Below are 27,856 nucleotides of genomic sequence, written 5' to 3' on the forward strand. Positions count from 1 at the left end.
TTCTGTGTACTAACCATGTGCTTAGAGAGCACTTTTATACACTTTTATACAACCGAACTCCTTCAGATGCTGGTAAGACACGTCTTTACCGGTCCATACTCTCTGTGATGTGTCTCTGTCGAAGGGTGCTCAGGGTGATTGATTTATCGTGTAGGTCGCCGTCGTCAACGCCTCAGCCCAAAAAATCTTGGACAACTTAGCATGTGCCAGGATGATCCGGACTCTCTCCATTTTAAAAGTCCAATTCACCGTTTTAGCCGACCCGTTCAACTCCGGTGTCTTCGGCATGGTATATTCGAGTTGTATTCCCTTCGACCGGTAGTACTCCTCGAATTGCCCTCGGTATTCGTGTCCATTGTCCACTCGAACCGCCTTTAGCTTCTGGTTGGTTTCCCTTTCCACTCTTGCGTGGAATTTCTTGAAGACGGATAATACCTAGTCCTTCGTCTTCAGCGGTGAGACCCATAGTTTCCGGCTGTGGTCATCTATGAATGTCACGAAGTATTGTGATCTGGCATGTGACTTCGTGTCCACTTGGCATACATCGGTATGCACAAGCTCTAGTGGTTCTCTCCGTCTTGTTGGTGGTCTCGACCGGAAAGAGGTTTCGTTCTGCTTTCCGACCAAACTGTCGGTGCACCTCTCAAGCTGCACGTCTTTCACCTCTGGTATGAGGTTATCTTCGGCAAGTCGATGCATCCTTTTCTGCCTCATGTGACCCAACATCTTGTGCCACAACACACCGGCAATGTTGGATACCACGTTCAATTCTTCCCGGTATATCGGGGCATGCATCAGGTACAAGGTGTTGATATTTCGGGCTCGAGCCACAATCAGCCTCCCTTTGCTGAACTTCATGACTCTGTTCCGGATGCTACCCGTGTAGCCTTCATCATCTAACCGACCGGCTGATATTAGGTTCAACCGAACCTTCGGAACGTGTCAGACATCTTCCAGCAGCAAGTTGCACTCAGTTGACGTCGTCAACCACAAGTCTCCTATGTCCATGCATGGAGAGCGTTGACTCGTTTATCAATTTTCAAAAACGCAAAGGTTGAAAACAATGCAATTGTCTTAATGCAATCTTTAAAAAATCTAGAAGAATGGGTCAAGACTAGATAGTCAGCATGCTCTAATGCTTAGAACAACACATCACACTCCATAGTTTGGCCCAATAGAAAGGACATTTAATGGAATAGGTAAGCTCATTGCACACATAGATCTTCAAGTTTTTTTCTGTAATCATAATTAGCCAAATGGTGTCATTATAGTACAAATAAATGAGACTATACCATAGCAAAATCTTGTGACAAGGCTATGATATAGACTTGAGGTGATCAAACAATCGAATGTTCGATAGATAAGGGGAGAAAAAGGTACCACGATTCTATTAGGGAGGGGTGTGTGCATGTTTGAGCACTCACGGTGGGCATGGCAAACATAAATACATGACCAGAATGTGTAGTAGGTGACAAAGGTTCACCGACCATAGGAACACGAGATGGGAGTCTATTGTTGTGGTGTTTGCGTATATGGGGTTCATAAGAAAACTCTTTCTGAAATTTTCACGAGGAAGAGGAGGTGAGAATGTTTCCTTACCATGCAAAATATGTCACATGTGGAGACCTACCTTTCGAAAGTTGAGATCCTAAATGGTTGACAATTGGAAACATACATTTTAACGTTGACCTTTGAAAGGCATGACAAATCGTTTGGTTGGGCCAAGTTGAGCCTCACTTTAATGCTAGTTTGACATGGTCATACAATGACTTTACTTTGCTGGACTAGACTTCACGAACTGCTACTTGGGTCAACTTGAACTAATCAGTTGGGCCAAGTTGAGTCGCCACTTGAATGCCCCTTTGACATAGTCATACAATATTCAATGGCATTACTTCTGCTATCTGTCTATAAAGGCTTGGACTTCGTAGCCATAGAGTGATTAAGGATATGCAATCTAATTAGCAGTCTTATTTGTGAATGCTGACAAGGTCCTCAGTGATTACTGAGGGGTCAAAGGATTACTATACCTGCAATTTTAACCATCCAATTTGTGTTTCCGCACCTAAAAACTTCGGTCATGGGAAAGGGTAGGAAAGGCTTTGAGAAGCTGAAGGACATCAACACCACTGATTATAAAAACCCTCAGATTTGGTCCGTTGGTGATTAATACATTATTAGCTCATAATTAATCAAATGATTGTGATTGTATTGTTAATATTCACTAGCTTCACACATGTTTACTGATGTTTCATTCCGTTTTCATAATTAGGGATAAGAAAAATCCTCACCGACATGCGGCGATGGCGTGCTTGGTCACAGGCGTCTACAGGCTCGAAGAAGACCGAAAGCACAGAGGTCGACTGTTATTTCCATCTAAGGTGCACGCTGATACTGCCATATGGTGGACACATTTCCAATACGATCTCGTGGAGATTCTTGACCATCAGTCCAAAACCGGTAGTCTGACTATCTTTGGGGCGGTTTACCGTAGCAAGCTCGGCCAGGCTCCCACCGGCCCGGCGACTATCGTGATTGCATTCCGTGGCACAATGATGCGAAAGGCAGATTGGGAGGCGAATCTTATGATATATTTGGGACGGCTAGAATCTGACCCGCGGTTCATGAAGGGGCTTAATGCGGTGAAAAGAGCGGTGAAAGAGGTGGGATGGGAGAGAGTGTGTGTGACGGGTCACTCGAAAGGGGCGGCCATAGGATTGCTGGTAGGGCGTGCCATGGCAGAGAAGGGAAAGCTAATAGAAGCGCATCTCTTCAATCCACCACACCCGACCCTACGAAACGAGAGGCCATTAGGATCGATATCGATGCTGAAGCCTCCGACATGGGTTGTTGGTACAGTGGAGTTCTTACACGAGCTCGCCGCTCGGACATTGAGCTCCATGACGCAAGAGGCAGAGGTAGTGGAAGAAGAGAGGAAACGGTTTGAGTCGCTGAGCCCGTGGCGGCCCAGCCTGTACGTGAACACGCACGATCCCATTTGCTCTGCGTACATCACATTCTTCCGAGCTGCGCAGTATGTGCCGCCCCAACTCCGTCGGCTCCACAGCATGCCATATTCCATACGCCAGAGCCTTCTGTCTATACTTGGTGTGGATTCAAGGCCACATCACCTCATCCCCCGTGCGAAGCTCGTGATACGCAGGCACCACCACGAGTGCTCCTCCTCTTCCTCCCAGCAGGAACTCCGAGAGCCTCACAGATTGCTGCAGTGGTGTAACATCCAGCCTTCCAATGTGGAGGAGGTTGAAGCCCATCGGGGCGACTGAGCGGATGCCGTTGAGCATTATTAGTAGTAGGTGGTCTACATTCACGGACAGCTTACTTGCTATGCTTCTGCTAATTGTTGCATTAGGAGGGGGTTTCCACAAAACTTCCCTCAATTATAGTACACGGTTGTCTTTTGGTTGTATTAGAAGGGTAATTGTATTTGGAATTGTGTGTGTATGGCTTGTATTAGAAGGGATCTTGACCGAATATAGTCACTCTTTTTGTTTCCACAAAACTTCCATCAATTATAGTATATGGTGTCAAAATTATGTACATGCTCATCAGAAGAGTAAGTAGGGCCTTTCAAATTCACCATGCCATATCGTTGCGCCCTAATGGCCATGAAGGCATGTCCGATCATACATATTGTTGATCATTAATGGATCCGGAGAAGCCGGAGAAGAACGAGCCGGATTGGAGTGGTCTAGAAGTGGTTTGGGTGGGTCCGGTATGAATCCAAAGAGAGACAGATTTATGAATATGTTTCTTATGGGTTGTTGAGGCCACATTTGTAAATAGCCTGTAAGTTATGAGTATAAATATAATTAGGGCAAATGGGTAGTGTGTCCTGGTGTTGCTATTATCATTCTTGTTGTAGAGAAAGAGACAATGAGAGAGAGAGAGAGAGAGAGAGAGAGACAGAAAGCTTTTCTGTTGTAACCGTCGGTTGGCAGAAGGTAGAGTTCGCGGTCGTTGCCTTTGAGATTCACATTATTGTACCTCTCCTCTACAGTGAATTTGTTCGGAGGTTTGAGAGCTCCTGCGATTTTTCCCGGTTAAGGTTTCCACGTTAACATTCTGTGTCATCTTATTTATGGTTTTTGTTTCTTCCCCTATGTGATTGGGACTCGGTTGTAGCCGAGCACTCCTCTATTTTTTATCAAATTGGTATCAGAGCATGGAAGATCCATTCGGCGGGATGTTCAAGCTCACCAGCTTAGTGTGCAAGTCGAAGATGCGGGACATGTTGGTGGTCAAAGATCTCTAGTTGTCAATATAGTTTGGAGATAAAAGACCAGATAAAATAGATGTTGCGAACTAGGAGGTGATGCATATGAAGACGATGGGATACATTCGATGCTTCATCGACATGAGCGTGTACAACAACTTTAATGAAGAGAGTAAGACTCATGTGCTCTAGGAAAAAAACTGTACCATGCTGGAGAGCAAAAATGTTGTGAATCGGGTCTCAGTATTTCGGAAATTAGTGAGACTCCGATAACAAGACGGCTCCAGTATGGCGGAGCACATGAATGCCTTCCCGAGGCTAATAAATCAAACAATCTCATTGGAAATACTGATAGCCAACGACGTACTCGCGTTGCTACTGCTCGGTTCCCTCCTGAATAGTTGGGAGATGCTAGTTGTCACTTTGGGCAACGTTGGGCCAGAAGGAAAACATCTATCCCTAGCAAGGGCAAAATCAAGCTTGCCGGATGAAGACGCTCACCAGAAGGACCAGGAGTCTAGAACCGATCCGAAGGCCTTGGTCACGGAAGACGATCATAACCGGGGAAGAGGCCGGAATCGGCATCCCCAGAACCAGGACAAATTAGGGACGCGGTCGAAGTCAAGGGGAAGGCCCACTTGCTTTTATTGCGGAAAGTCGGGGCACTTCCAGAAGAATTGCCATACACTCGCGTAAGGAGAAAGGAACTGACAATGCCGACTCAAAGAAGGGCCCGGACCGGAGAAGTTCGGATCGGAAAGGAATGTCGGCAATCGCAACGAGCGAGGAAGAACTACTGCTCATCATCGAGGAGAGCGAGCTACATCGTGTTAGCGACGAGACGACATGGGTGGTTGACTCCCGGAGCATCGTTCCATCTGACCCTCGACCGGAAGTGCTTAGCATCCTACAGAGCCGAAGATCACGAGGATGTTTTGGATGGGGAATGAAGGTGCATGCCGGATTGTCGGCAACATGAACTCATATTAGAAACATGTCATGAATATAAATCATTACTCAGTATTTGGATTTCCATGATTACAAAGCTTATGACCACACCATTATAGTATCATAACAAGATAGAGTCACGGATCTTGAATTTAATTGAGTACTTGGCAATAGTTGGCAAGAATGCTTAAAATCTCTCTTATATAACATTTTGCATAGCTTTCACATTATGGTTTACCATGTAATGTATTATTTGGTTACTATACTTGTTTATAATGGTACAATTTTCATATTTACACTTGCCCTTCTGAAGAAAGGTTCCTCATTTAAAGCTATAATTATTGGCTCCAGAGAATAATTAAAGTAGAAAGTGTAGGAAAAGGCTAACCTACGCCTATTCTTCAACTTGATTTAGTAACCCTATCAAAGCAACTCAAGAAAAGATATTTTAGCAGCAATGTTATTGATCTGCCGATAGTTGAATACTATAACCGACAGACACAATATGTCGAACGTTGGACTCTTAATGTTCTATCAAGATGATTGTGGTGAGAAATGAATAGAACTACTAGTCGGTAATCGGAACTGCTTACTAAGTAACCATGATCAACTACTTGCCTTAATATAATTATTTAGTAGACACATAATTAGAGTTCGACACAGATAACAATACAGAATAGTAAGAACACAGTCGATTGAGATATACTCTAACTACTAACTTATATTATTTCAAAATAGAACGAGAGGATTAAAATGCTCTCAGTCCCTTTTTATAGGTGATCCGAGAGTCTCTATTCAAGATTTATGTTTGCCATGTTTGACAAGGACTGCGACAAAATTGTCGTAACTAACTACACTATTTTCTTACTTGGCAAAAATATATTATTTAATTTCTGACTCATCGATCCACGTCCTTGGTCCGACCGTGACACTTGCTTGATCCGTACTCCTGAGAACACTATAAAAGGAGGCACAAGGCATTATTTCGAACCAAATCGGTTCAAGGCCAGTCTTAAGCCTCCTAGCTACTATTGTATATTCTCTTAACATAATATATATCTTTTGTTATCATGGTTCTCTCTCTCTCTCTCTCTCTCTCTTTTATTTATTTATCATAATTAGCTTACCCTAGTGGTAAGTTCTTAACACTAGAAGCACTACGTCTTGGGTTCGAAACCCAATTCTTTTCACTTCTCTCTATTATATACTTCATATATATCTCTTAATTCACTAGATGCCACTGTGGAATGTAGGGGTTGAACCCATGACGACCTGGTCTCCATTGGGCAACCTTACAAACTCCGCTACATCCATCTGGGCACATTCTCTCTCTCTCTCTCTATTCCCTTCTCTCGAGAGTTCTACACCTCTCTTAGTACTAGTCCTCATCTTTTAGTACTAACTCCTTCTCTGTGTCAGTATTGTTCCTGGTAGTACTTCTCTGTCTTAGTACTGCTCCTGGCACCTAGTTGACATCCAACCTCCGACCGGATGAATCCATGTATCTTCTGACCGATCTGTGTCGGTTTCTTGGAGGATGTTATCTTCTTCTCCGATTCCTAGTCGACGATGGTCTTGTCTTCCACGAAGACTAGGTCTCTGCTCTGGATCACTTTCTTCTCGGCAAGGTTCCACAATCGGTAGCCAAACTCATCAACATCGTATCCAAGGAATATGCATGGCCGAGATTTTGGATCTAATTTCTACCCATTTTTCCTTTGCGATATGCACATATACGAGACATCCGAACACCTTCATATGCCGGTAAGAAACGTCTTTGCCAATCCATACTCTCTGTGGTATCTCTCTCCAAGGGTGTTGAGGGTGATCTGTTTATCATGTACATCATTGTCATCAACGCCTTAGCCCATAACGTCTTGGACAACCTGGAATATGCAAGCATACTCTAGACTCTCTCTATTATGGTCTGGTTCATTCTCTCGACGAGACCGTTTAGCTCTCACGTCTTTGGCACGGTGAATTCAAAACAGAATCCTTTCGACCACCGGTAATCCTCAAACTATCCTCGGTATTCGCCACCGTTGTCTGCTCAAACTACCTTCAACTTCCTGATAGTCTCTCTTTCAACTCTAGCATGGAACTTGTTGAAGATGGGCATTACCTGGTCGTTCGTCTTCAACGTGGAGACCCACAACTTCCGATTTTGGTCATCTATGAACATCAGGACGTATTGCGATCTGGCATGTGACTTCGTGTCCACTTGGCATACATCGGTATGCACGAGCTCCAACGGTGCATTCCGTCTCATGGGCGGTCTCTACCTAAAGGAGGTTTTGTTTTGCTTGCCGGTGAAGTAATCAGTGCACATCTCAAGTTGCATGGTCTTTACCTTCGGAATGAAATTATCTTTGGCAAGTCTCCACATCCTCTTTGGACTCATGTGATACAACCTCTTGTGCCACAACTTACCGGTAGTGTCAACTGCCAAATTTACCTCCTCTTGGCATATTCGAGCATGCATTAGCTATAGTGTGTTGATGTTTTGGGATCGGGCCATGATCATGCTTCCCTTGTAGAATTTCATGGTGTTCTTCCAGATACTACCCGTGTAGCCTTCATCGTCTAGCCGACCGGCTGACATCAAACTCAATCTAAATTCTGGTACGTGGTGCATTTCTCTCAGTAGCAATTTGCACCCGGTTGACGCTGTCAAACACACGTCTTTGATGCCGATGATTGAACATGGTCCATCATTCCTCATCTTCACGAAACCATGGTCTCCAGCTTTGTACGATGAGAAGCACTTCCGGTTGGGAGTTAGATGATACGACGTTCCGAAGTCGACCACCCATGTTGATTCATCGTTGACAAGGTGCAACTCACTCTGCTCGGTGATTATCACCAATTCCTCTTCACTTGTCATGATTGCCAATGTTCCTTTCCTCTCCGAAATCATTTTTGGTTTAGAACCGTCGTCTCCCCCTTTGTCATTCCGGAAGTGTCAGCAATTCTTTTGGAAATGCCCCGCTTTCCCACAATAGAAACAAGTGGCACCCCACCTCCCCCTTGATTTTGACATTGTCCCTGACTTGTCCCTGTTTTGGGGACTTTGGTTACGGCCTCTTCCCCAGTTTGTGTCACCTTCCGTGACCAAGGCCTTCTGATCGGTTCCCAACTCCTAGTCCTTCTGGAGAGTTTCTTCATTTAGCAGGCTCGAGTTTACTCTCGCTAGGGATAAGTGTTTTCCTTCCGGTCTGACGTTGCCCAACATAACAACTAGCATCTCCCCGTTGTTCGAAAGGGATATGAGCAACAACAATGCCAGTACCTCGTCAACTAGAGGTACTTCTAGAGAGGTGGTCTAATTTATCAAACCTTGGAAGGCATTCATATGCTCTGCCATCAGGAGGCATCTTGATATCAGATATGAGCAACAACAATGCCAGTACCTCGTCAACTAGAGGTACTTCTAGAGAGGTGGTCTAATTTATCAAACCTTGGAAGGCATTCATATGCTCTGCCATCAGGAGGCATCTTGATATCAGAGTCTTACTACTTTTCAAAATACTAAGACTCGATTCACGGCATTCTTGTTCTCCAACATGATGCCAATCTTCTCCCAAAGTTCGTGAGCCTTTTTTTCCTCATTGAAGTTGTTGTACAGGCTCATGTCGATGAAGCATCAAATGTAAGTCGTCATCTTCATATGCATCCCTTCCCAGGTCAGTGCATCTATCTTATCTGGTTTTTCATCTTCGAACTGCACTGGCAACCAGAGATCCTTGGCCACCAGCATGTCCCTCATCTTTGACTTCCCTATTGGCCAGTCAGAAGTGGAAGGACAAGTGGGAAGGCGGAATCGGATATAGTAATATAAAGAAAATATTAGTAGGACTATTATTCGGAGGGACGGATCCGGTACAGGAAGGGATTGGATGTTAGAATACACGCGTAAGATAATTACAATTAGCACAGACGGTAAGACAATACAGACACTAAGATAATTACGCAATGGTTAAACTTGTATTACTTCCGTAAACATCATTACAACTCATCGGATCCTTTTATAGGCATCCGGCAAGGTTACAAAACGGTGCGCTTAGGCAACCGGCATCCGAATCGGTTCGGATCCGGATCGGTACAACTGTACCGGATCCGTCCCTCCGAATAATAGTCCTACTAATATTTTCTTTATATTACTATATCCGATTCCGCCTTCCCACTTGTCCTTCCACTGAAGAAGAGTCGGACGACTCATTAACACCGGAGCCAACGGAAGAAATAACCTTGGAGTTCGGTGACCGGCAATCGCCGAGAGAGGCTGACAGGCCACCGACATCACCCGCGGAGGAACCGAAGGATCCGACACCGACACCACCTGCGGAGGAACCGAAGGATCGGATACCGACACCACCTGTGGAGGAACCGAAGGATCCGATACCGACACCACCCGCGGAGGAATCGAAGGATCGGACACCGACACCACCTACGGAGGAACCGAAGGATCGGACACTGACACCAACCGCGGAGAAAGAGCAGAGAGAGCAGGAGAGTCATTTGGACGACACGATGCCGCTTTCGTACACAAAGTACCGGGATGATTCCGACGCGGAGGCGCATGTTTACGCATTCCTCCAAACATGGGAAGCTAACCATGTTTCTCAAAGATTGACGGAGGCCGAGGCCGAATGATCCAAAGTCGCCGAATTCGGCATGACATTAGAAGGACCGGCCGCCCGAAGGCATGCAAAGCATTTACCGGGCAACTTTGCCGCATTTGACGCCTTGAAGGCCAAATTCCTTCGGCTTTTCCACAGACAAGTCGAACAAAGGGAATTGGTCGGGCAATTCTATACCACCCGGCAGGAAGAGCACGAAACCGTGCCACAGTTTATAATCCGGTTCCAGAACCTTCACAACCAATTGACAAGAGCACCCCCTGAGGACGAAGCCAAAGCAGTATTTTTGGCTCTGTTAAGAGAGCCACTACGAACAATGTGCGGATTCCTTGACTTCCGTACGAGCACAGTGGACCAGGTCATTGATCGGGTCCTTGAAATGGACAAAAATAGCTCATTCATGTCATTGGGGATGTTACACCGGGCACTTCCGAAGGAAGAAGATTTGAGGTTCCGGCAGGCCCTGCAGTGCACGACGTGCCTCACTTTGGGCCACTCAACGGTCGACTGCACTCTGTGCACACAGTGTATGATCTGTAACTCTCGGGCACATAGAACGGACTGCTGCGAGTACAACTTGCTTAATCAGCAGGCTGCACCGGTCCAACACATAGAACCGTGCAATAATCAGGACCCGGAAGAAGATCGATTCCGGAGAAATGACCGCGACCAACGTGAACGCGGCGACAGATATACTGATCGACGACACGATAACTATGACCGCAACGACAAATGTAGAGATGACTATCACAGGGACCGGTATGAGCGGGACGACTCCCCGGACTATGACCGACGCAGAGACGATAAACGCCAGGGGAACCGAAACTTCCGACGGAATCAAAAGCGAGGATTTTTCCGAAGAGAAGAACGCCGGGAAGCAGCAAGGAATGGCAACCCGACATCGGCATCGGATAACTGGAAAGACGAAGACAACCGCCGGGTTATACCCACCTCCCAAACCGGAGACAAAGCAGAATCAAGTAACAATCACAAAGTGTATTGTTATTACTGCCGGAAAGAGGGGCATTACAGTAATCAATGCCCAAGCAAGACAAATGAAAAACAGCCGGAAGTCAATATGGTTACTGCCGAAGTAACTGATGTGCAGCAAGTCATGACCCGGTCAAAAGGGAAGGCTGCTGAATGGGAAGCCCAGGAGGCAATTAGGAAGCAAGCGGCGCAATGGATCAAGAAGGCCAATGAACAAAATGTGGCGGAGATAAGAGACTAGAACACGCCAAGGGACGAAGAAATCACACAACCAGTAGAAAACCCGACGTGGCAAGCACTCCAGGACTGTCAGATCGTGCTGCCATTGGCACGACTACTTCAGTTGGTACCTCGGTTCACAGCAAATCTACAGGCAGCCGTCATCAAACCGAAGCCGACACCAGCATCGGCATTTTTCTCCAATCCGGAAGAAGGACCGACTGTGGTCGATACAAGTAGCCCGACAATCACAGCAATTGTGAAAGGGAAGGAAATCGCCGGAACGATCATTGACGGGGGATCCGGAGTAAACGTCATCAGCCGGAAAACATGCGATAACCTGGGCATCCGGGAATGGGAACCATGTCCTTTTCTGTTACGCATGGCAGATACCAGCTCAGTCCGACCGACCGGGCTTATCCGGGACCTGGAGGTCGCTATCGGAGGCCACGTATTTCGCATATCGACCGTCGTGCTTCAGCTGAACGTACAAGGAGCATATCCTCTGCTGTTGGGACGGCCATGGCTATGAACGGCCCATTTTAAGTAGAACTGGCAAAAGAACGTTATCACATTCCGGCGTGGAAAAACAAAGGTACGCGTGGCTACGCAACCACGGGTAATCGCCCGCAAAGAAGCAACCCCATTATACGCGGAGAGTATCAACATGTTGGAGGGGTTACCAGATGACGAGGTCGATCGCTACCTAGAGGAACACTCACGAATCGTACCGCTGATTGAGGTAGACATCACGGTGGCGGTAGAACCATATATCACGACACCGGAACCGGACGAACCGGATTAGGCAGCGATCCGGGAACTGCGTCAGGCACAAGAGTCATTCGAAAGAGAAATGACAATATCTCAGAGGGTGAAGGCATCCCAGCTGGAGGAGGTGGACCTCGATACAACAGACAAGCCCAGACCGATCAACGTGGCAAAAGAGTTGCCAAACGAGGAAAAGAAGGCAATGGTGGCGCTACTAACGGATTTCCGGGACGTATTCGCATGGTCGTATGAAGACCTGCGAGGGCTGGACACCCAGCTGTACCAACACCAGCTGCTTACGCACCCAATGTTGAGCTTGTATCTCAACCACCTCCTAGTGATCGCTCTGGCATGGACCCACATATATCTGTGTGCACGAGCTCTGGGGGCTGTCATACCATCTCGTAGTGGAGAGAGTGTGGACTTCGGTTTTGTTTCCCATATCTACAATGCTCACAGATGTCCTTCTTTGCTTGGAATTTCGGGATGTAGCCTACCGCCATCGCCCGATCAAGTCCCGATTGAGACATGTGACAGAGTCGGCTATGCCATAAGTTTGGGTCGGTCTTTTCAGCTACGTTCAAGGCCCCTTTCTGAATTGATCGCCATTAATGGGTACAAGTTGTTGTACTTGTGCCTGCCTCCTATCTTCAGGTTTCCTCGATTGATCATCCATACCGACTCACTTAGAGTCGTTTTGTACTTGTCTTTGGCTAGCATATCAATGGAGACCAGACTCCTTTTCAGATTAGGTACATGCCGAACTCGGTGCAGGGTTAGTGTGTTTCCATTTGGCAATCGGATGGGAACCTCTCCATTCCCTGCAATTCTACACTCTTGCCCATTACCTAGAAGAACTGTGACGATGGCGTCGTCTGAATAGTCCGAAAACCATTCAATTTTCGGGGTCACATAGAATGTGGCACCGGAATCCAGTAGCCATATGTGTGCATCTTGTGCACTGTAGAGGACTGCTCCGATCACTAAATCCTCTAAGGAGAGAATTTCTCCTTATCGGGAGTCGGCAACATTGATTTGGTTGCTGACTGGAGCGTGGTCCGAGTCGGGTCTTCCTTGATTCCGTTCGGATCACTAACCACTCTCTTTCCTCTTGATTGACCAGTAGTCGGAAACATTGTGGCCAACCTTTCTACAGTGTGTGCAGAATTCACCTGATCGGCCCGTTCTCGACTTCGATCGTTATTGGTCTTCCCTCGTTTTTGATCGTTTGGTATTTCGACTGTTTCTGTCGGTTTATTCTCTCGTACTACTTTGTCAGTCGAATGACTCAATCGAGTGATGGGCTTTTGTTGTCTGTTGTCGCAGAGTAGCAGATCGCTCTAATACTAGTTGAAGCGGAAGTGTATGCGGGAACGTATGAGGATCTGCCTTAGTTCGTACTTAGAAAACAATACAGAAAGAGAAGCAAAGATATACACAATTTGAAGCTTTAATGGAAGCTCTATTATGTTCTCTGTCTCTCTCTCAGAGACTGGATATCCGATACATGATCAAGAAGATTGTTCTTTACAACGTTAGGTTATTGCTTATATACTAAGCCCTTACTATGTGGACGAGTTCACACTTGAATACAAAGTGGAGGGAGTCGGCCTTTTATGCCTACAGTTAGCATATCCGACCCATTGTCCTCCGTGTGGATCTTCATCAGAGTGAAATCTTGGTCTTCTACCTTCTCCCGAAACCAGTGATATCTCCTCTGGATGTGCTTGGTCCAAGAATAGTAGGCTGCGTTCTTTGGAATGTGGATGGCACTTTGACTGTCGTGGTAGAGCCAGAATTCCTCTTGCTTGATCCCTAACTCTCCGATGAAGTCCTTCATCCATATTACTTCCTTGCCGGCTTCTACAACCGCCATGTATTACACTTCCGTAGTTGACAATGCCACTGATTTCTACAGTCTTGATTGCCATGATATCGCTCCCCCTACATATGTCATGATGTATCCGTACGTGGACTTGCTGGTATCTACATCAGGCGACATGTTCAAATTTGTAAAGCCTTCCAATAGTGGTTTACCAAATCTGAACCGGAGGAACATGTTGAAGGTGCCTTTTAGGTACCGAACGATCCACTTGACCACGGCCATATGTTCACTTCCCGTATTGCTCATAAACCGGTTAACCACTCCGACTGCATATTCAATATCTGTCCGTGTACACATCATTGCATACATGAGGCTTCCGACTGCGGATGCATACAATATCTTCATCATTTCCGACTTCTCCGCCTTTTTCTTTGGGCTCTGTTTTCCGAATAGCTTGCAATTTGCTAGAAGTGTCAACCCGACCAGCTTGGCATCCGACATGCTGAACCTTTGAAGTACCTTTGTCACGTACTTCTCCTGTGACAGCCGACTCTTTCTTCGAACGGTCCCGAATTATATGCATTCCTAGGATCCGCCTCGCAAGGCCCAGATCCTTCACTGATAAGGTTCGGTTCAAGGCCTTCTTTAGAATCCTGATTTTGATTCTGTCCAACTTCTTTGTACGAAGCGAGCTAGCCATCCCTCTATCCATTCTTATTTCTCTTCAGTTCTTGACAGATGTTTGTCTGTTTGTTGGCCACGGAGGATTTCAACCCTCGCGCTCTAATACCATGTAAAAGAATAGCGTGTGTGGAGGCGTAATAGACACAATCGTGTAACACAGATGACGAAGAGAAGGTTTAATGGAAAGCTTTGAACACGATACAACGTATGCAGGAGAGACGGAGAATGATAGAGGGAGAGTGAGCAGAACACACAAAACTTAGATTCAAAAATAACTCTCAATTACTCTATACAAGATGCGCTCAATCAGCGCTTTTTATACAAGTCCTTATGGACAAACAGAAGTACTATCAAAGTACTGACACATACTCCAATGCTCATTAGTGAGCCTCCTACACTAACTCCCAAAATCATTCCTTATGAGGAATAACGCTCTAACGGCCTCTCGGCTTACGCATTGTTACGGCCTTTGTGCGTACGGTTTTACTTGGTGCAGGACGAGAGGCCGTAGCGTTGCATAAACCGGGAGGCCCTTGGATAGATATTCCGCAAAGACTATATTTTGGAAGTTAGTGTAGAGGCTCATTGATGAGCATTGAAGTACGTGTCAGTACTTCTGTCAGTCCGTATGGACTTGTATAAAACTGCTCTCTAAGCACATCCTATGTATAGATTTTTAGAGTATTGTTTTGGTATAGAGTTTTCTGTGTTCTGCTCTCTCTGTCTCTCTCTGTCTCTCCCGCATACGATGTGTTGATCCAGCTTTCAATTAAACCTTTCTCATCTTCTTTGTCTTCTGTCTGTTGTTACCCGGTTGTGTCTTTTAAGCTTCCGCACATATTCTTTTCCAACACATAGTGATTGGCCTGGTTCTTGTGGTATTCCATATTGGTCATGAAGGAGTTGAACTTCTAGTACCATTGCCGGGGAGCTTGCTTCAATCCGTATAAGCTCTTCTTCAACCGGCAAACTAGGTTCTCCTTCCCTTTCTTAACGAATTCCTCTGGTTGTTTCATGTAGATCTCTTCTTCGAGGTCACCGTGCAGGAACGTTGTCTTCACGTCTAGCTGCTTGACCTTGAGGTCCATGCTTGCCGCAATGCTCAACAGAGTCCGGATGGATGTCATCTTGACTACCGAGGCAAAGATCTCGTGGAAATCCGTTGCCTTTTTTTGTTGAAAACCCTTCACCACAATGTGGGCTTTGTACCTCGATGGATTCCCGTCGTTTCCCCGTTTCAGCTTCTACACCCACTTGTTCCAGAGCGCTCTCTTTCCTTTCGACAGCTCCATCGATTCGTATGTATGGTTCTCATGCATGGAATCCATTTCATCTTGCATGGCACTCAACCAATTGCGGTTTTGGGTGTCCCTCATTGCTTTTTTAAGGCTTTCTGGGTCCCACTCATAAGGTCCACAATATTCGCTCTTCTTCCAAATATGTCTGACCCTGGTTTTCCATCACCGGTTCCTCCGTCTATTCTTCATTCGAATCCGATTCGGGGTCTTGACCAGTCCCGATGTCCGATTCTTCTTCTTCATTAGTCGGTTCGGTTTCTTGTCCGAATTCGCCCGGTTCTCCAAGTGTCATCCGGCTTCTAGCTAGATGGGTCCTTGCATCTTCCGATCGATCTGTGTCGGTCAACCTGGATTGAGAGTGCACATTGTGATTGTGAGAAATTAAATCAAGGATTGAGTCTAGTTGAAGATGTATATGGAAATTATAGTTAGAATGTGATAAAAGCATAGATTGACACATGCGTGATATTCGTGATATTCTCCATGCGCAGTATTCTCCATATTCGAGAATACAAAATGGCCCCAAGAATATTAAAAAACCATTCGTTTTGTAAAATAAATATAAAAAAATTATATATTTATTTAAATAAATGTATTTCACCAAAACAAACAATTATTCATTAATAGATTATAGTGTCAAGAGAGTTTATGAAACTTATTTTAATTATTTAATTAATTGTTTAAAAACGAATATTTTTAAATTTATTATACAAATATAGTTACTAATTAATATGAACTTTGAAGATATGATTAGTTTGAAGTACTATTTTTAATTTTAAGATAAAAATATCCATAAATTTTTAGGAAATAAAAAGTGAGAAATTAATGAGCCTTTATTTTATTTTATTTATTTATTAAAAATAAAACGAATACTTATAAGTTATACATTTATTATAAAAATTTAGAGTTGTCAAGTCCCCAAAGTCCCTCTTTTATTATCCCTATTTATTGTTAAGTTCCTTTCTTTTTATCCTAGGAATTTTTTTAATTTTTTAATTCTTTTTTTTGGGGAGGGGGGTTTAAACGAATACTTGACTGCCCATTCGTATTCGTATTCGTTTGCATTCAAATGGGAAACCCGACGAATGCGAATATGTCAATCTATGGATAAAAGTCAAAGCATTGTATTAAAGAATGATCCTTGACTCCCAAACTTGTTTAGGGCAAATTGAACATTGTGAGTTTGAGAGAAATTCATTCTAGGAAGTGGTTTTGGTTGAAGATGAGTGGAGAACACAGTGGAATGTGATCAAAGGTAAAGCATTATATGGTAGTGTGATACTCTTGAACTTGTTTAGGGCAAAGTCGACTACTCTCATCACATGTGCCCCAAAGCTCCCATCTTATGTCGTAGTAACTGTGAACTTACTTACTCACATGGAAGCAATGATTTAGATGGTAGACAATGGGATGGGCTCTAATATGTGTTGATGTGTGCAATTTTCCAATTCGATGAAGAATGTGTTTTATAGTTACGTGCAACATATGCAGTATAATGTCTGAAACGTTGTTGTGAAGTGTACATCACTTGTGCCGAATAAGCACCGTGCCTCTATCTGCAAGTGGCAATGGAAGAGGCAAAAGATACTTCGTAATGGTTGTTTTTGCCGAGTTAAGTCTCGAACTTGTGAACTTTAAGATAGATTAAAATCTCATAGTACCTAATACAAAAGTATAGTATTTATTATACTTCGAGGGTGTTTATCATACTCGAAGATTGAGACATTCTCGAATGCAAATGCAAATGCACGTATGGTACCTAAGGTTCATACTATGGATTAAATAATTTCCTGCATGTATTCCACAATCCTTTCCATGGCCATGATTTCCAAGAAGGGATCTTGTGAAGTGATCTTGTCTCAAGATGAGGAAGTTCCATAGCCAAAAAGCTAAAACATGGGCCTCTTTTGCTCAAACCTATAGGCTACATATATGTTTAGAAGTGATAGTAAATATAGTTAATGGACTTGGGAATAATTTGAATGTAACCTAAAAAGGGTAAAATCCTATATCATTTAGTGGCCATTAATGAGCTAGATTGCATGATCAAACATTATGTCATGCTCAACAATACTCTAAAGAATTCGTACAATTAACTGGAAGCAAAGCCCTTCTATAGTACAATTAATTAATACACGAGCGATCGGGTGAGCGCGCACACATTGAGAGACACCCAAATACAATTATGATAGCACAGAGTAGCAGAAAGAGGAGGGAACCTAGTACAATTAGCTTAGCATTGTTGTCTCCATCATCCACATGGATCCGACTGGCGTCAAACTTCTGCGTATCAGAACGGTGGATGGCATACCACTGCCTCAAATTGTGAGGCATCAAAGGGATGTCATACCACTGCCTCAAATTGCGAGCCTCTTTGATGCCGCGCTTATGTATTACGAGCTTCGCGCACGGGATGAGATGGTGCGGCTTTGAATCTACACCAGCCATCGACAGAATGCTCTGGCGTATGGAATGTGGTATGCTCATGATTCTACACAACCGGGCAGCGTCAAAGTAAGTGATGTAGGCGGAGCATATGGGATCTTGCTCGTGGACGTACAGGATCGGCTGCCATGCGCTCAGCAACTGAAACCGTCTCCTCTCTTCTTCCACTACCTCTGCCTTTTGAGTGATGGCGGTCAATGCCCGAGAGGCGATCTCGTGTAAGAGCTCCACTGTACCGGCAGCCCAGTCCGGAAGGCCTAGCGCAGGTATCCATCCTAACAGCCTACCGTTTCGTAGGGTAAGGTTTGGTGGATTGAAGAGATGCGCTTCTATTAGCTTTCTATTCTCTGCCATGGCACGCCCTACCAGCAATCCTATGGCCGCCCCTTTCGAGTGACCCGTCACACAAACCCTCTCCCACCCCACCTCTTCTACCGCTCTCTCAACCACATGAAGCCCCTCCCTGAACCGTGGGTGCAATTCTAACATTCCCAAATATGTCATAAGATTCACCCCCCAATCTATCGTTCGCATCATTGTGCCGCGGAATGCGACCACGATGGCCACCGTGCCGGTTGGAGCATGGCGTAGCTTCCTACTGTAAACCGCCCCAAAAATAGTAGGATTACCGTTCTCAGAATTGTCTACAAGCATCTCCTCCAGTTCGTAACCGAAATGTGTCCACCACATGGCGGTCTGGGTGTCCACATCAGATGGAAGTAGCTGCCCACCTCGGTGTTTTCGGTCATTCTCTAGCTCATACACGCCTGCGACCAAGCACGCCATCGCCACTTGTCGGTGACGATTTTCCCACTCCCTAATTATGAAATTATAATGAAACATTAATAACATGTATGAAGGTAGTGAAAAATAATAATCACTATCCACTGATTATTGACCAAATAATGTATTCATCACCAACTGACCAAATTTCAGGATCCCTAATTTCGGTTGTTAGGATGCTCTTGAGCTTCGGAGAGTCTTCCCTACCGTTTCCCATAACCCAGGTTTTGAGGAGGACCTGACCTGAAATATTTGGTTCCAGAAACAAGAGATGAATAACTGCTCCTTACAAGAGAAGAACTAAGCGTTTATATGGAGGTCAGAGTTAGTAGAGTCATTGGATATAGTATGACAATGTCAAAGTGGCATTGAAGAGGAGGCTCAACATGGCCCTACCCAACCGATTGTGATGTCTTCTACTTGTCGTGGTAAGAATGGGATGGTATACGGCAGATATATAGAAAGTCAAGGAAAGCATTATGACCATGTCCAATTTAGCATTAAAAATGGATGCTCAAGTGGCCCAACCCAATTGACTCAACTTGGAGGGCAATTGATTATAATTTTTGATGCCCCTTTTTGACCAACAAGATAACGACAAATGGTCGCGACTCGGAATATTATTAGTGTCCAATAGAAGATGAGGATTAAAGTAGGCTTCTCTCAAATTTATGATATCCATGAATCATGATACAATGAGAGATAGAGAGAGAGACGTCAAAAATTCGATGGGAGCACTAACGCCCTAATTTTATTTATTGGACTAACTAGAAATTCTTTCCTCCGTGGAGTCTTCGTCTTGCCTATTGGCGATTCAACATGTCCCATTCACTCCAGCACTCAATTTTGGCACCATTACATTATTTTTCACAAACATTTACTAATTAACTGTTTTTATTGAGAAAAGAGAGAGAACAAAGAGATGAAGAAAAAGAAGAAGAGAGCTTGCTTTTTTTCTGTAATCATAATTAGCCAAATGGTGTCATTATAGTACAAATAAATGAGACTATACCATAGCAAAATCTTGTGACAAGGCTATGATATAGACTTGAGGTGATCAAACAATCGAATGTTCGATAGATAAGGGGAGAAAAAGGTACCACGATTCTATTAGGTCCCGACACCAAATCACTATATATTATATTATAGTGACAAAGCTTACAACAATCCCAATTTGGGACAAACCAAAAATGAAAAGTTTAGACAAGTTCGGGACTGAGTCGAGACAACTCCCAAAAAACAATTATGGGAAAGTGAGTACTACACGCTCTTAGAGCTAAAGTAGTGAATGAGACATTGAATATAAATGAAGGATAATCCTCTTTATATAGGCAGAAGATGATCATTGGGGCTAGCCATTGGTGATGGGATTCGATCCCAATGATTTCTGAGGACAACCGATTCTGAAATACACAATGAGCATGGAAACCGGGAAAAACAGCGAATGCACAGTACATAGTAATTACGTGGAAACCCTAAATGGGAAAAACCACACGGAGGAATAGAGATTACACTATACAGAGAGAAGTACAAGGTGAGATCACACAATACAACACTCTAAAACTGAGTGTATCAGTCGCACAGGGCCCTTGATGTCCACACTCACTTAGCTATGGTGCCGCTCTATTTCTCACTCTCACTTTTTTACACACTACTGTTCTATGCTCACTTACGCAATAGAGGCACACACACTACTTTTGCCCTAGGTGTATTTATATTCATACACAATATGGGCTATTTACAATCATGGCCATTATTGTTATCTAATAATAATAATAGTCTTATTAATCAGTCGACTGTCAACACTTGGCCTGACTAGTCGGCTAATCCCTGTCCTCGACTGTCGTCTCTATTTGGGTAGTGGAATCCTCCCACTGGAGGGAAATATTCCTAACAAATTCCCCCTTCACTCTTGTGGGAGGGAGTCCGTTAGTCCCGTCCTCTGTTGAAAGGCTCTAAGTCTGTCCATCGGTAGGTTCTTTGTAAGAATGCCGGATCCATTGTTGTCAGTATGGATCTTCACGAGGATAAACTCTCCTTTTTCAACTTTCTCCTGCAACTAGTGATACCTTCTCTATATATGCTTGGTTTGGGAGTGATACACAATGTTCTTGGCTAGGTGTATGGCACTTTGGTTGTCACAATGAAGCAAGAACTCCCTTTGCTTCATCCCCAACTCACTGAGAAAATTTCTCATCCAAATCAGCTCTTTGTCGGCCTCTACCGCTTGCCATGTACTCTGCCTTTGTGGTCGACAAGTCCATCGGTAGGTTCTTTGTAAGCATGTCAGATCCATTGTTGTCAGTATGGTTCTTCACGAGGATAAACTCTCCTTTTTCGACTTTCTCCTGCAACTAGTGATGCCTTCTCTATATATGCTTGGTTTGGGAGTGATACACAATGTTCTTGGCTAGGTGTATGGCACTTTGGTTGTCACAATGAAGCAAGAACTCCCTTTGCTTCATCCCCAACTCACTGAGAAAATTTCTCATCCAAATCAGCTCTTTGTCGGCCTCTACCGCTTGCCATGTACTCTGCCTTTGTGGTCGACAAGTCCATCGGTAGGTTCTTTGTAAGCATGTCAGATCCATTGTTGTCAGTATGGTTCTTCATGAGGATAAACTCTCCTTTTTCGACTTTCTCCTGCAACTAGTGATGCCTTCTCTATATATGCTTGGTCTGGGAGTGATACGCAATGTTCTTGGCTAGGTGTATGGCACTTTGGCTATCACAAGGAAGCAAGAAATCCCTTTGCTTCATCCCCAACTCGTTGAGAACATTTCTCATCCAAATCAACTCTTTGCCGGCCTCTACCGCTTGCCATGTACTCTGCCTTTGTGGTCGACAAGGCCACAGACTTCTGCAGTCGTGACTGCCACGATACTGCTCCCCCTACATAGGTCATCACGTACCCTGACATGGATTGGCTTGAGTACAAGGTGAAAGATTCAAACTTCTTGTACCATTGGCGTGGAGCTTGTTTCAGGCCATACAAGCTTTTCTTCAGTTGACACACAAGGTTCTCTTTCCCTTTCTCCACAAAGCCTTCGGGCTGCTGCATGTAGATCTCTTCATCCAGCTCCCCGTGCAAGAATGTTGTCTTGACATCCAACTGTTTGATCTCCAAGTCCATGCTGGCGGCTATGCTCAGAACGTTTGTCATCTTCACGGCTGGTGTGAATATGTCGTCAAAGTTGACACCCGTTTTCTGTTCGAACCCCTTCACCACTATGCGGGCTTTATAACTAGGTGCGTTGTCGACTTCTCCAGTCTTCACCTTATAGAACCATTTGTTCCTGAGTGCTCTCTTAGCTTTTGGTAATTCTACTAGGTCATAGGTGTAGTTTTGTGCAAGGAGTCCATCTCATCTTGCATCACGCTCAACCATTTCTCTCTATGCTCGTTGACAATGGCTTCATCATAGCACTCTGGTTCACCTTCATCAGTCAAGAAGATGTATTGATTCGGTTGAGCTTGTTCGCTCAACACACGAGCTAAAGTAAAATGTGGTGGGACGTCGATCTATAGAAATGAAAAACGTTGCATGTGAAAAATAGGACAATAAACTATCAAGCCTCCTTAGATAAGTAACAAGGATCTTAAGGTTCGTGTTCATATGGGGCAAACATTAATGCATTGTCCATTGAGAATTTAGTATGCTTGCGCTTCAAAACATTCTAAGGCTATATTTTTAAACAGCTCACCAAAATCGATGGTGTGATTGTGAATTGTTTGGGATTGTCCAAGTAAACATGCAGAAAAGTTTGACAAACTAGCTCAGTCGGATAGCAACAGAAGATGAAAGGAAAACTCAACACACAGAGAGTACGCGTACGCATGAGAGACAGACACAGAGAGAGAGAGAACAGAACATAAACTCAATTCAAAAGAATACTCTCAATTTCTGTGTACTAACCATGTGCTTAGAGAGCACTTTTATACACTTTTATACAACCGAACTCCTTCAGATGCTGGTAAGACACGTCTTTACCGGTCCATACTCTCTGTGATGTGTCTCTGTCGAAGGGTGCTCAGGGTGATTGATTTATCGTGTAGGTCGCCGTCGTCAACGCCTCAGCCCAAAAAATCTTGGACAACTTAGCATGTGCCAGGATGATCCGGACTCTCTCCATTTTAAAAGTCCAATTCACCGTTTTAGCCGACCCGTTCAACTCCGGTGTCTTCGGCATGGTATATTCGAGTTGTATTCCCTTCGACCGGTAGTACTCCTCGAATTGCCCTCGGTATTCGTGTCCATTGTCCACTCGAACCGCCTTTAGCTTCTGGTTGGTTTCCCTTTCCACTCTTGCGTGGAATTTCTTGAAGACGGATAATACCTAGTCCTTCGTCTTCAGCGGTGAGACCCATAGTTTCCGGCTGTGGTCATCTATGAATGTCACGAAGTATTGTGATCTGGCATGTGACTTCGTGTCCACTTGGCATACATCGGTATGCACAAGCTCTAGTGGTTCTCTCCGTCTTGTTGGTGGTCTCGACCGGAAAGAGGTTTCGTTCTGCTTTCCGACCAAACTGTCGGTGCACCTCTCAAGCTGCACGTCTTTCACCTCTGGTATGAGGTTATCTTCGGCAAGTCGATGCATCCTTTTCTGCCTCATGTGACCCAACATCTTGTGCCACAACACACCGGCAATGTTGGATACCACGTTCAATTCTTCCCGGTATATCGGGGCATGCATCAGGTACAAGGTGTTGATATTTCGGGCTCGAGCCACAATCAGCCTCCCTTTGCTGAACTTCATGACTCTGTTCCGGATGCTACCCGTGTAGCCTTCATCATCTAACCGACCGGCTGATATTAGGTTCAACCGAACCTTCGGAACGTGTCAGACATCTTCCAGCAGCAAGTTGCACTCAGTTGACGTCGTCAACCACAAGTCTCCTATGTCCATGCATGGAGAGCGTTGACTCGTTTATCAATTTTCAAAAACGCAAAGGTTGAAAACAATGCAATTGTCTTAATGCAATCTTTAAAAAATCTAGAAGAATGGGTCAAGACTAGATAGTCAGCATGCTCTAATGCTTAGAACAACACATCACACTCCATAGTTTGGCCCAATAGAAAGGACATTTAATGGAATAGGTAAGCTCATTGCACACATAGATCTTCAAGTTTTTTTCTGTAATCATAATTAGCCAAATGGTGTCATTATAGTACAAATAAATGAGACTATACCATAGCAAAATCTTGTGACAAGGCTATGATATAGACTTGAGGTGATCAAACAATCGAATGTTCGATAGATAAGGGGAGAAAAAGGTACCACGATTCTATTAGGGAGGGGTGTGTGCATGTTTGAGCACTCACGGTGGGCATGGCAAACATAAATACATGACCAGAATGTGTAGTAGGTGACAAAGGTTCACCGACCATAGGAACACGAGATGGGAGTCTATTGTTGTGGTGTTTGCGTATATGGGGTTCATAAGAAAACTCTTTCTGAAATTTTCACGAGGAAGAGGAGGTGAGAATGTTTCCTTACCATGCAAAATATGTCACATGTGGAGACCTACCTTTCGAAAGTTGAGATCCTAAATGGTTGACAATTGGAAACATACATTTTAACGTTGACCTTTGAAAGGCATGACAAATCGTTTGGTTGGGCCAAGTTGAGCCTCACTTTAATGCTAGTTTGACATGGTCATACAATGACTTTACTTTGCTGGACTAGACTTCACGAACTGCTACTTGGGTCAACTTGAACTAATCAGTTGGGCCAAGTTGAGTCGCCACTTGAATGCCCCTTTGACATAGTCATACAATATTCAATGGCATTACTTCTGCTATCTGTCTATAAAGGCTTGGACTTCGTAGCCATAGAGTGATTAAGGATATGCAATCTAATTAGCAGTCTTATTTGTGAATGCTGACAAGGTCCTCAGTGATTACTGAGGGGTCAAAGGATTACTATACCTGCAATTTTAACCATCCAATTTGTGTTTCCGCACCTAAAAACTTCGGTCATGGGAAAGGGTAGGAAAGGCTTTGAGAAGCTGAAGGACATCAACACCACTGATTATAAAAACCCTCAGATTTGGTCCGTTGGTGATTAATACATTATTAGCTCATAATTAATCAAATGATTGTGATTGTATTGTTAATATTCACTAGCTTCACACATGTTTACTGATGTTTCATTCCGTTTTCATAATTAGGGATAAGAAAAATCCTCACCGACATGCGGCGATGGCGTGCTTGGTCACAGGCGTCTACAGGCTCGAAGAAGACCGAAAGCACAGAGGTCGACTGTTATTTCCATCTAAGGTGCACGCTGATACTGCCATATGGTGGACACATTTCCAATACGATCTCGTGGAGATTCTTGACCATCAGTCCAAAACCGGTAGTCTGACTATCTTTGGGGCGGTTTACCGTAGCAAGCTCGGCCAGGCTCCCACCGGCCCGGCGACTATCGTGATTGCATTCCGTGGCACAATGATGCGAAAGGCAGATTGGGAGGCGAATCTTATGATATATTTGGGACGGCTAGAATCTGACCCGCGGTTCATGAAGGGGCTTAATGCGGTGAAAAGAGCGGTGAAAGAGGTGGGATGGGAGAGAGTGTGTGTGACGGGTCACTCGAAAGGGGCGGCCATAGGATTGCTGGTAGGGCGTGCCATGGCAGAGAAGGGAAAGCTAATAGAAGCGCATCTCTTCAATCCACCACACCCGACCCTACGAAACGAGAGGCCATTAGGATCGATATCGATGCTGAAGCCTCCGACATGGGTTGTTGGTACAGTGGAGTTCTTACACGAGCTCGCCGCTCGGACATTGAGCTCCATGACGCAAGAGGCAGAGGTAGTGGAAGAAGAGAGGAAACGGTTTGAGTCGCTGAGCCCGTGGCGGCCCAGCCTGTACGTGAACACGCACGATCCCATTTGCTCTGCGTACATCACATTCTTCCGAGCTGCGCAGTATGTGCCGCCCCAACTCCGTCGGCTCCACAGCATGCCATATTCCATACGCCAGAGCCTTCTGTCTATACTTGGTGTGGATTCAAGGCCACATCACCTCATCCCCCGTGCGAAGCTCGTGATACGCAGGCACCACCACGAGTGCTCCTCCTCTTCCTCCCAGCAGGAACTCCGAGAGCCTCACAGATTGCTGCAGTGGTGTAACATCCAGCCTTCCAATGTGGAGGAGGTTGAAGCCCATCGGGGCGACTGAGCGGATGCCGTTGAGCATTATTAGTAGTAGGTGGTCTACATTCACGGACAGCTTACTTGCTATGCTTCTGCTAATTGTTGCATTAGGAGGGGGTTTCCACAAAACTTCCCTCAATTATAGTACACGGTTGTCTTTTGGTTGTATTAGAAGGGTAATTGTATTTGGAATTGTGTGTGTATGGCTTGTATTAGAAGGGATCTTGACCGAATATAGTCACTCTTTTTGTTTCCACAAAACTTCCATCAATTATAGTATATGGTGTCAAAATTATGTACATGCTCATCAGAAGAGTAAGTAGGGCCTTTCAAATTCACCATGCCATATCGTTGCGCCCTAATGGCCATGAAGGCATGTCCGATCATACATATTGTTGATCATTAATGGATCCGGAGAAGCCGGAGAAGAACGAGCCGGATTGGAGTGGTCTAGAAGTGGTTTGGGTGGGTCCGGTATGAATCCAAAGAGAGACAGATTTATGAATATGTTTCTTATGGGTTGTTGAGGCCACATTTGTAAATAGCCTGTAAGTTATGAGTATAAATATAATTAGGGCAAATGGGTAGTGTGTCCTGGTGTTGCTATTATCATTCTTGTTGTAGAGAAAGAGACAATGAGAGAGAGAGAGAGAGAGAGAGAGAGACAGAAAGCTTTTCTGTTGTAACCGTCGGTTGGCAGAAGGTAGAGTTCGCGGTCGTTGCCTTTGAGATTCACATTATTGTACCTCTCCTCTACAGTGAATTTGTTCGGAGGTTTGAGAGCTCCTGCGATTTTTCCCGGTTAAGGTTTCCACGTTAACATTCTGTGTCATCTTATTTATGGTTTTTGTTTCTTCCCCTATGTGATTGGGACTCGGTTGTAGCCGAGCACTCCTCTATTTTTTATCAAATTGGTATCAGAGCATGGAAGATCCATTCGGCGGGATGTTCAAGCTCACCAGCTTAGTGTGCAAGTCGAAGATGCGGGACATGTTGGTGGTCAAAGATCTCTAGTTGTCAGTATAGTTTGGAGATAAAAGACCAGATAAAATAGATGTTGCGAACTAGGAGGTGATGCATATGAAGACGATGGGATACATTCGATGCTTCATCGACATGAGCGTGTACAACAACTTTAATGAAGAGAGTAAGACTCATGTGCTCTAGGAAAAAAACTGTACCATGCTGGAGAGCAAAAATGTTGTGAATCGGGTCTCAGTATTTCGGAAATTAGTGAGACTCCGATAACAAGACGGCTCCAGTATGGCGGAGCACATGAATGCCTTCCCGAGGCTAATAAATCAAACAATCTCATTGGAAATACTGATAGCCAACGACGTACTCGCGTTGCTACTGCTCGGTTCCCTCCTGAATAGTTGGGAGATGCTAGTTGTCACTTTGGGCAACGTTGGGCCAGAAGGAAAACATCTATCCCTAGCAAGGGCAAAATCAAGCTTGCCGGATGAAGACGCTCACCAGAAGGACCAGGAGTCTAGAACCGATCCGAAGGCCTTGGTCACGGAAGACGATCATAACCGGGGAAGAGGCTGGAATCGGCATCCCCAGAACCAGGACAAATTAGGGACGCGGTCGAAGTCAAGGGGAAGGCCCACTTGCTTTTATTGCGGAAAGTCGGGGCACTTCCAGAAGAATTGCCATACACTCGCGTAAGGAGAAAGGAACTGACAATGCCGACTCAAAGAAGGGCCCGGACTGGAGAAGTTCGGATCGGAAAGGAATGTCGGCAATCGCAACGAGCGAGGAAGAACTACTGCTCATCATCGAGGAGAGCGAGCTACATCGTGTTAGCGACGAGACGACATGGGTGGTTGACTCCCGGAGCATCGTTCCATCT

General features: G+C 44.8%; 3 protein-coding genes across 3 annotated transcripts; 2 read left to right on the forward strand and 1 right to left on the reverse strand.

The window, feature by feature from the left end:
• Positions 1 to 1,941: 1,941 nt before the first annotated feature.
• On the forward strand, positions 1,942 to 3,563 carry LOC147866326 (GDSL esterase/lipase At4g10955-like). Its single transcript, XM_087316692.1, has 2 exons — positions 1,942 to 2,154; positions 2,273 to 3,563. The coding sequence occupies exons 1-2, from the start codon at positions 2,081 to 2,083 to the stop codon at positions 3,285 to 3,287; spliced, it is 1,089 nt and encodes a 362-aa protein (XP_087172818.1). The 5' UTR covers positions 1,942 to 2,080; the 3' UTR covers positions 3,288 to 3,563.
• Positions 3,564 to 17,463: 13,900 nt separating this feature from the next.
• LOC147866327 (GDSL esterase/lipase At4g10955-like) lies at positions 17,464 to 19,107 on the reverse strand. The gene is made up of 2 exons (XM_087317496.1): positions 18,981 to 19,107; positions 17,464 to 18,871 (listed from the first exon to the last, which is right to left on the reverse strand). Exons 1-2 carry the CDS (start codon positions 19,052 to 19,054, stop codon positions 17,734 to 17,736), a joined length of 1,212 nt encoding a protein of 403 aa, XP_087173622.1. The 5' UTR covers positions 19,055 to 19,107; the 3' UTR covers positions 17,464 to 17,733.
• A 5,573-nt stretch (positions 19,108 to 24,680) lies between these two features.
• LOC147866328 (GDSL esterase/lipase At4g10955-like) lies at positions 24,681 to 26,302 on the forward strand. Its single transcript, XM_087316693.1, has 2 exons — positions 24,681 to 24,893; positions 25,012 to 26,302. The coding sequence occupies exons 1-2, from the start codon at positions 24,820 to 24,822 to the stop codon at positions 26,024 to 26,026; spliced, it is 1,089 nt and encodes a 362-aa protein (XP_087172819.1). The 5' UTR covers positions 24,681 to 24,819; the 3' UTR covers positions 26,027 to 26,302.
• The last annotated feature ends 1,554 nt before the right edge of the window (positions 26,303 to 27,856 follow it).

This window comes from Azolla caroliniana, unplaced genomic scaffold, assembly GCF_043228905.1.
Source record: "Azolla caroliniana isolate FFs.n. ecotype wild unplaced genomic scaffold, voAzoCaro1.0.p SCAF_3, whole genome shotgun sequence".
NCBI lineage: Eukaryota > Viridiplantae > Streptophyta > Polypodiopsida > Salviniales > Salviniaceae > Azolla > Azolla caroliniana.

Excerpts from the sequence above, each read along its gene's own strand:
- LOC147866326 (XM_087316692.1), top strand. The coding sequence starts at position 2,081 with ATGGGAAAGGGTAGGAAAGGCTTTGAGAAGCTGAAGGACATCAACACC. Across the intron at positions 2,155-2,272 it reads TATAAAAACCCTCAGATTTG|GGATAAGAAAAATCCTCACC; the intron begins GTCCGTTGGTGA and ends TTTCATAATTAG.
- LOC147866327 (XM_087317496.1), bottom strand. The coding sequence starts at position 19,054 with ATGGGAAACGGTAGGGAAGACTCTCCGAAGCTCAAGAGCATCCTAACA. Across the intron at positions 18,872-18,980 it reads ATTAGGGATCCTGAAATTTG|GGAGTGGGAAAATCGTCACC; the intron begins GTCAGTTGGTGA and ends TTTCATAATTAG.
- LOC147866328 (XM_087316693.1), top strand. The coding sequence starts at position 24,820 with ATGGGAAAGGGTAGGAAAGGCTTTGAGAAGCTGAAGGACATCAACACC. Across the intron at positions 24,894-25,011 it reads TATAAAAACCCTCAGATTTG|GGATAAGAAAAATCCTCACC; the intron begins GTCCGTTGGTGA and ends TTTCATAATTAG.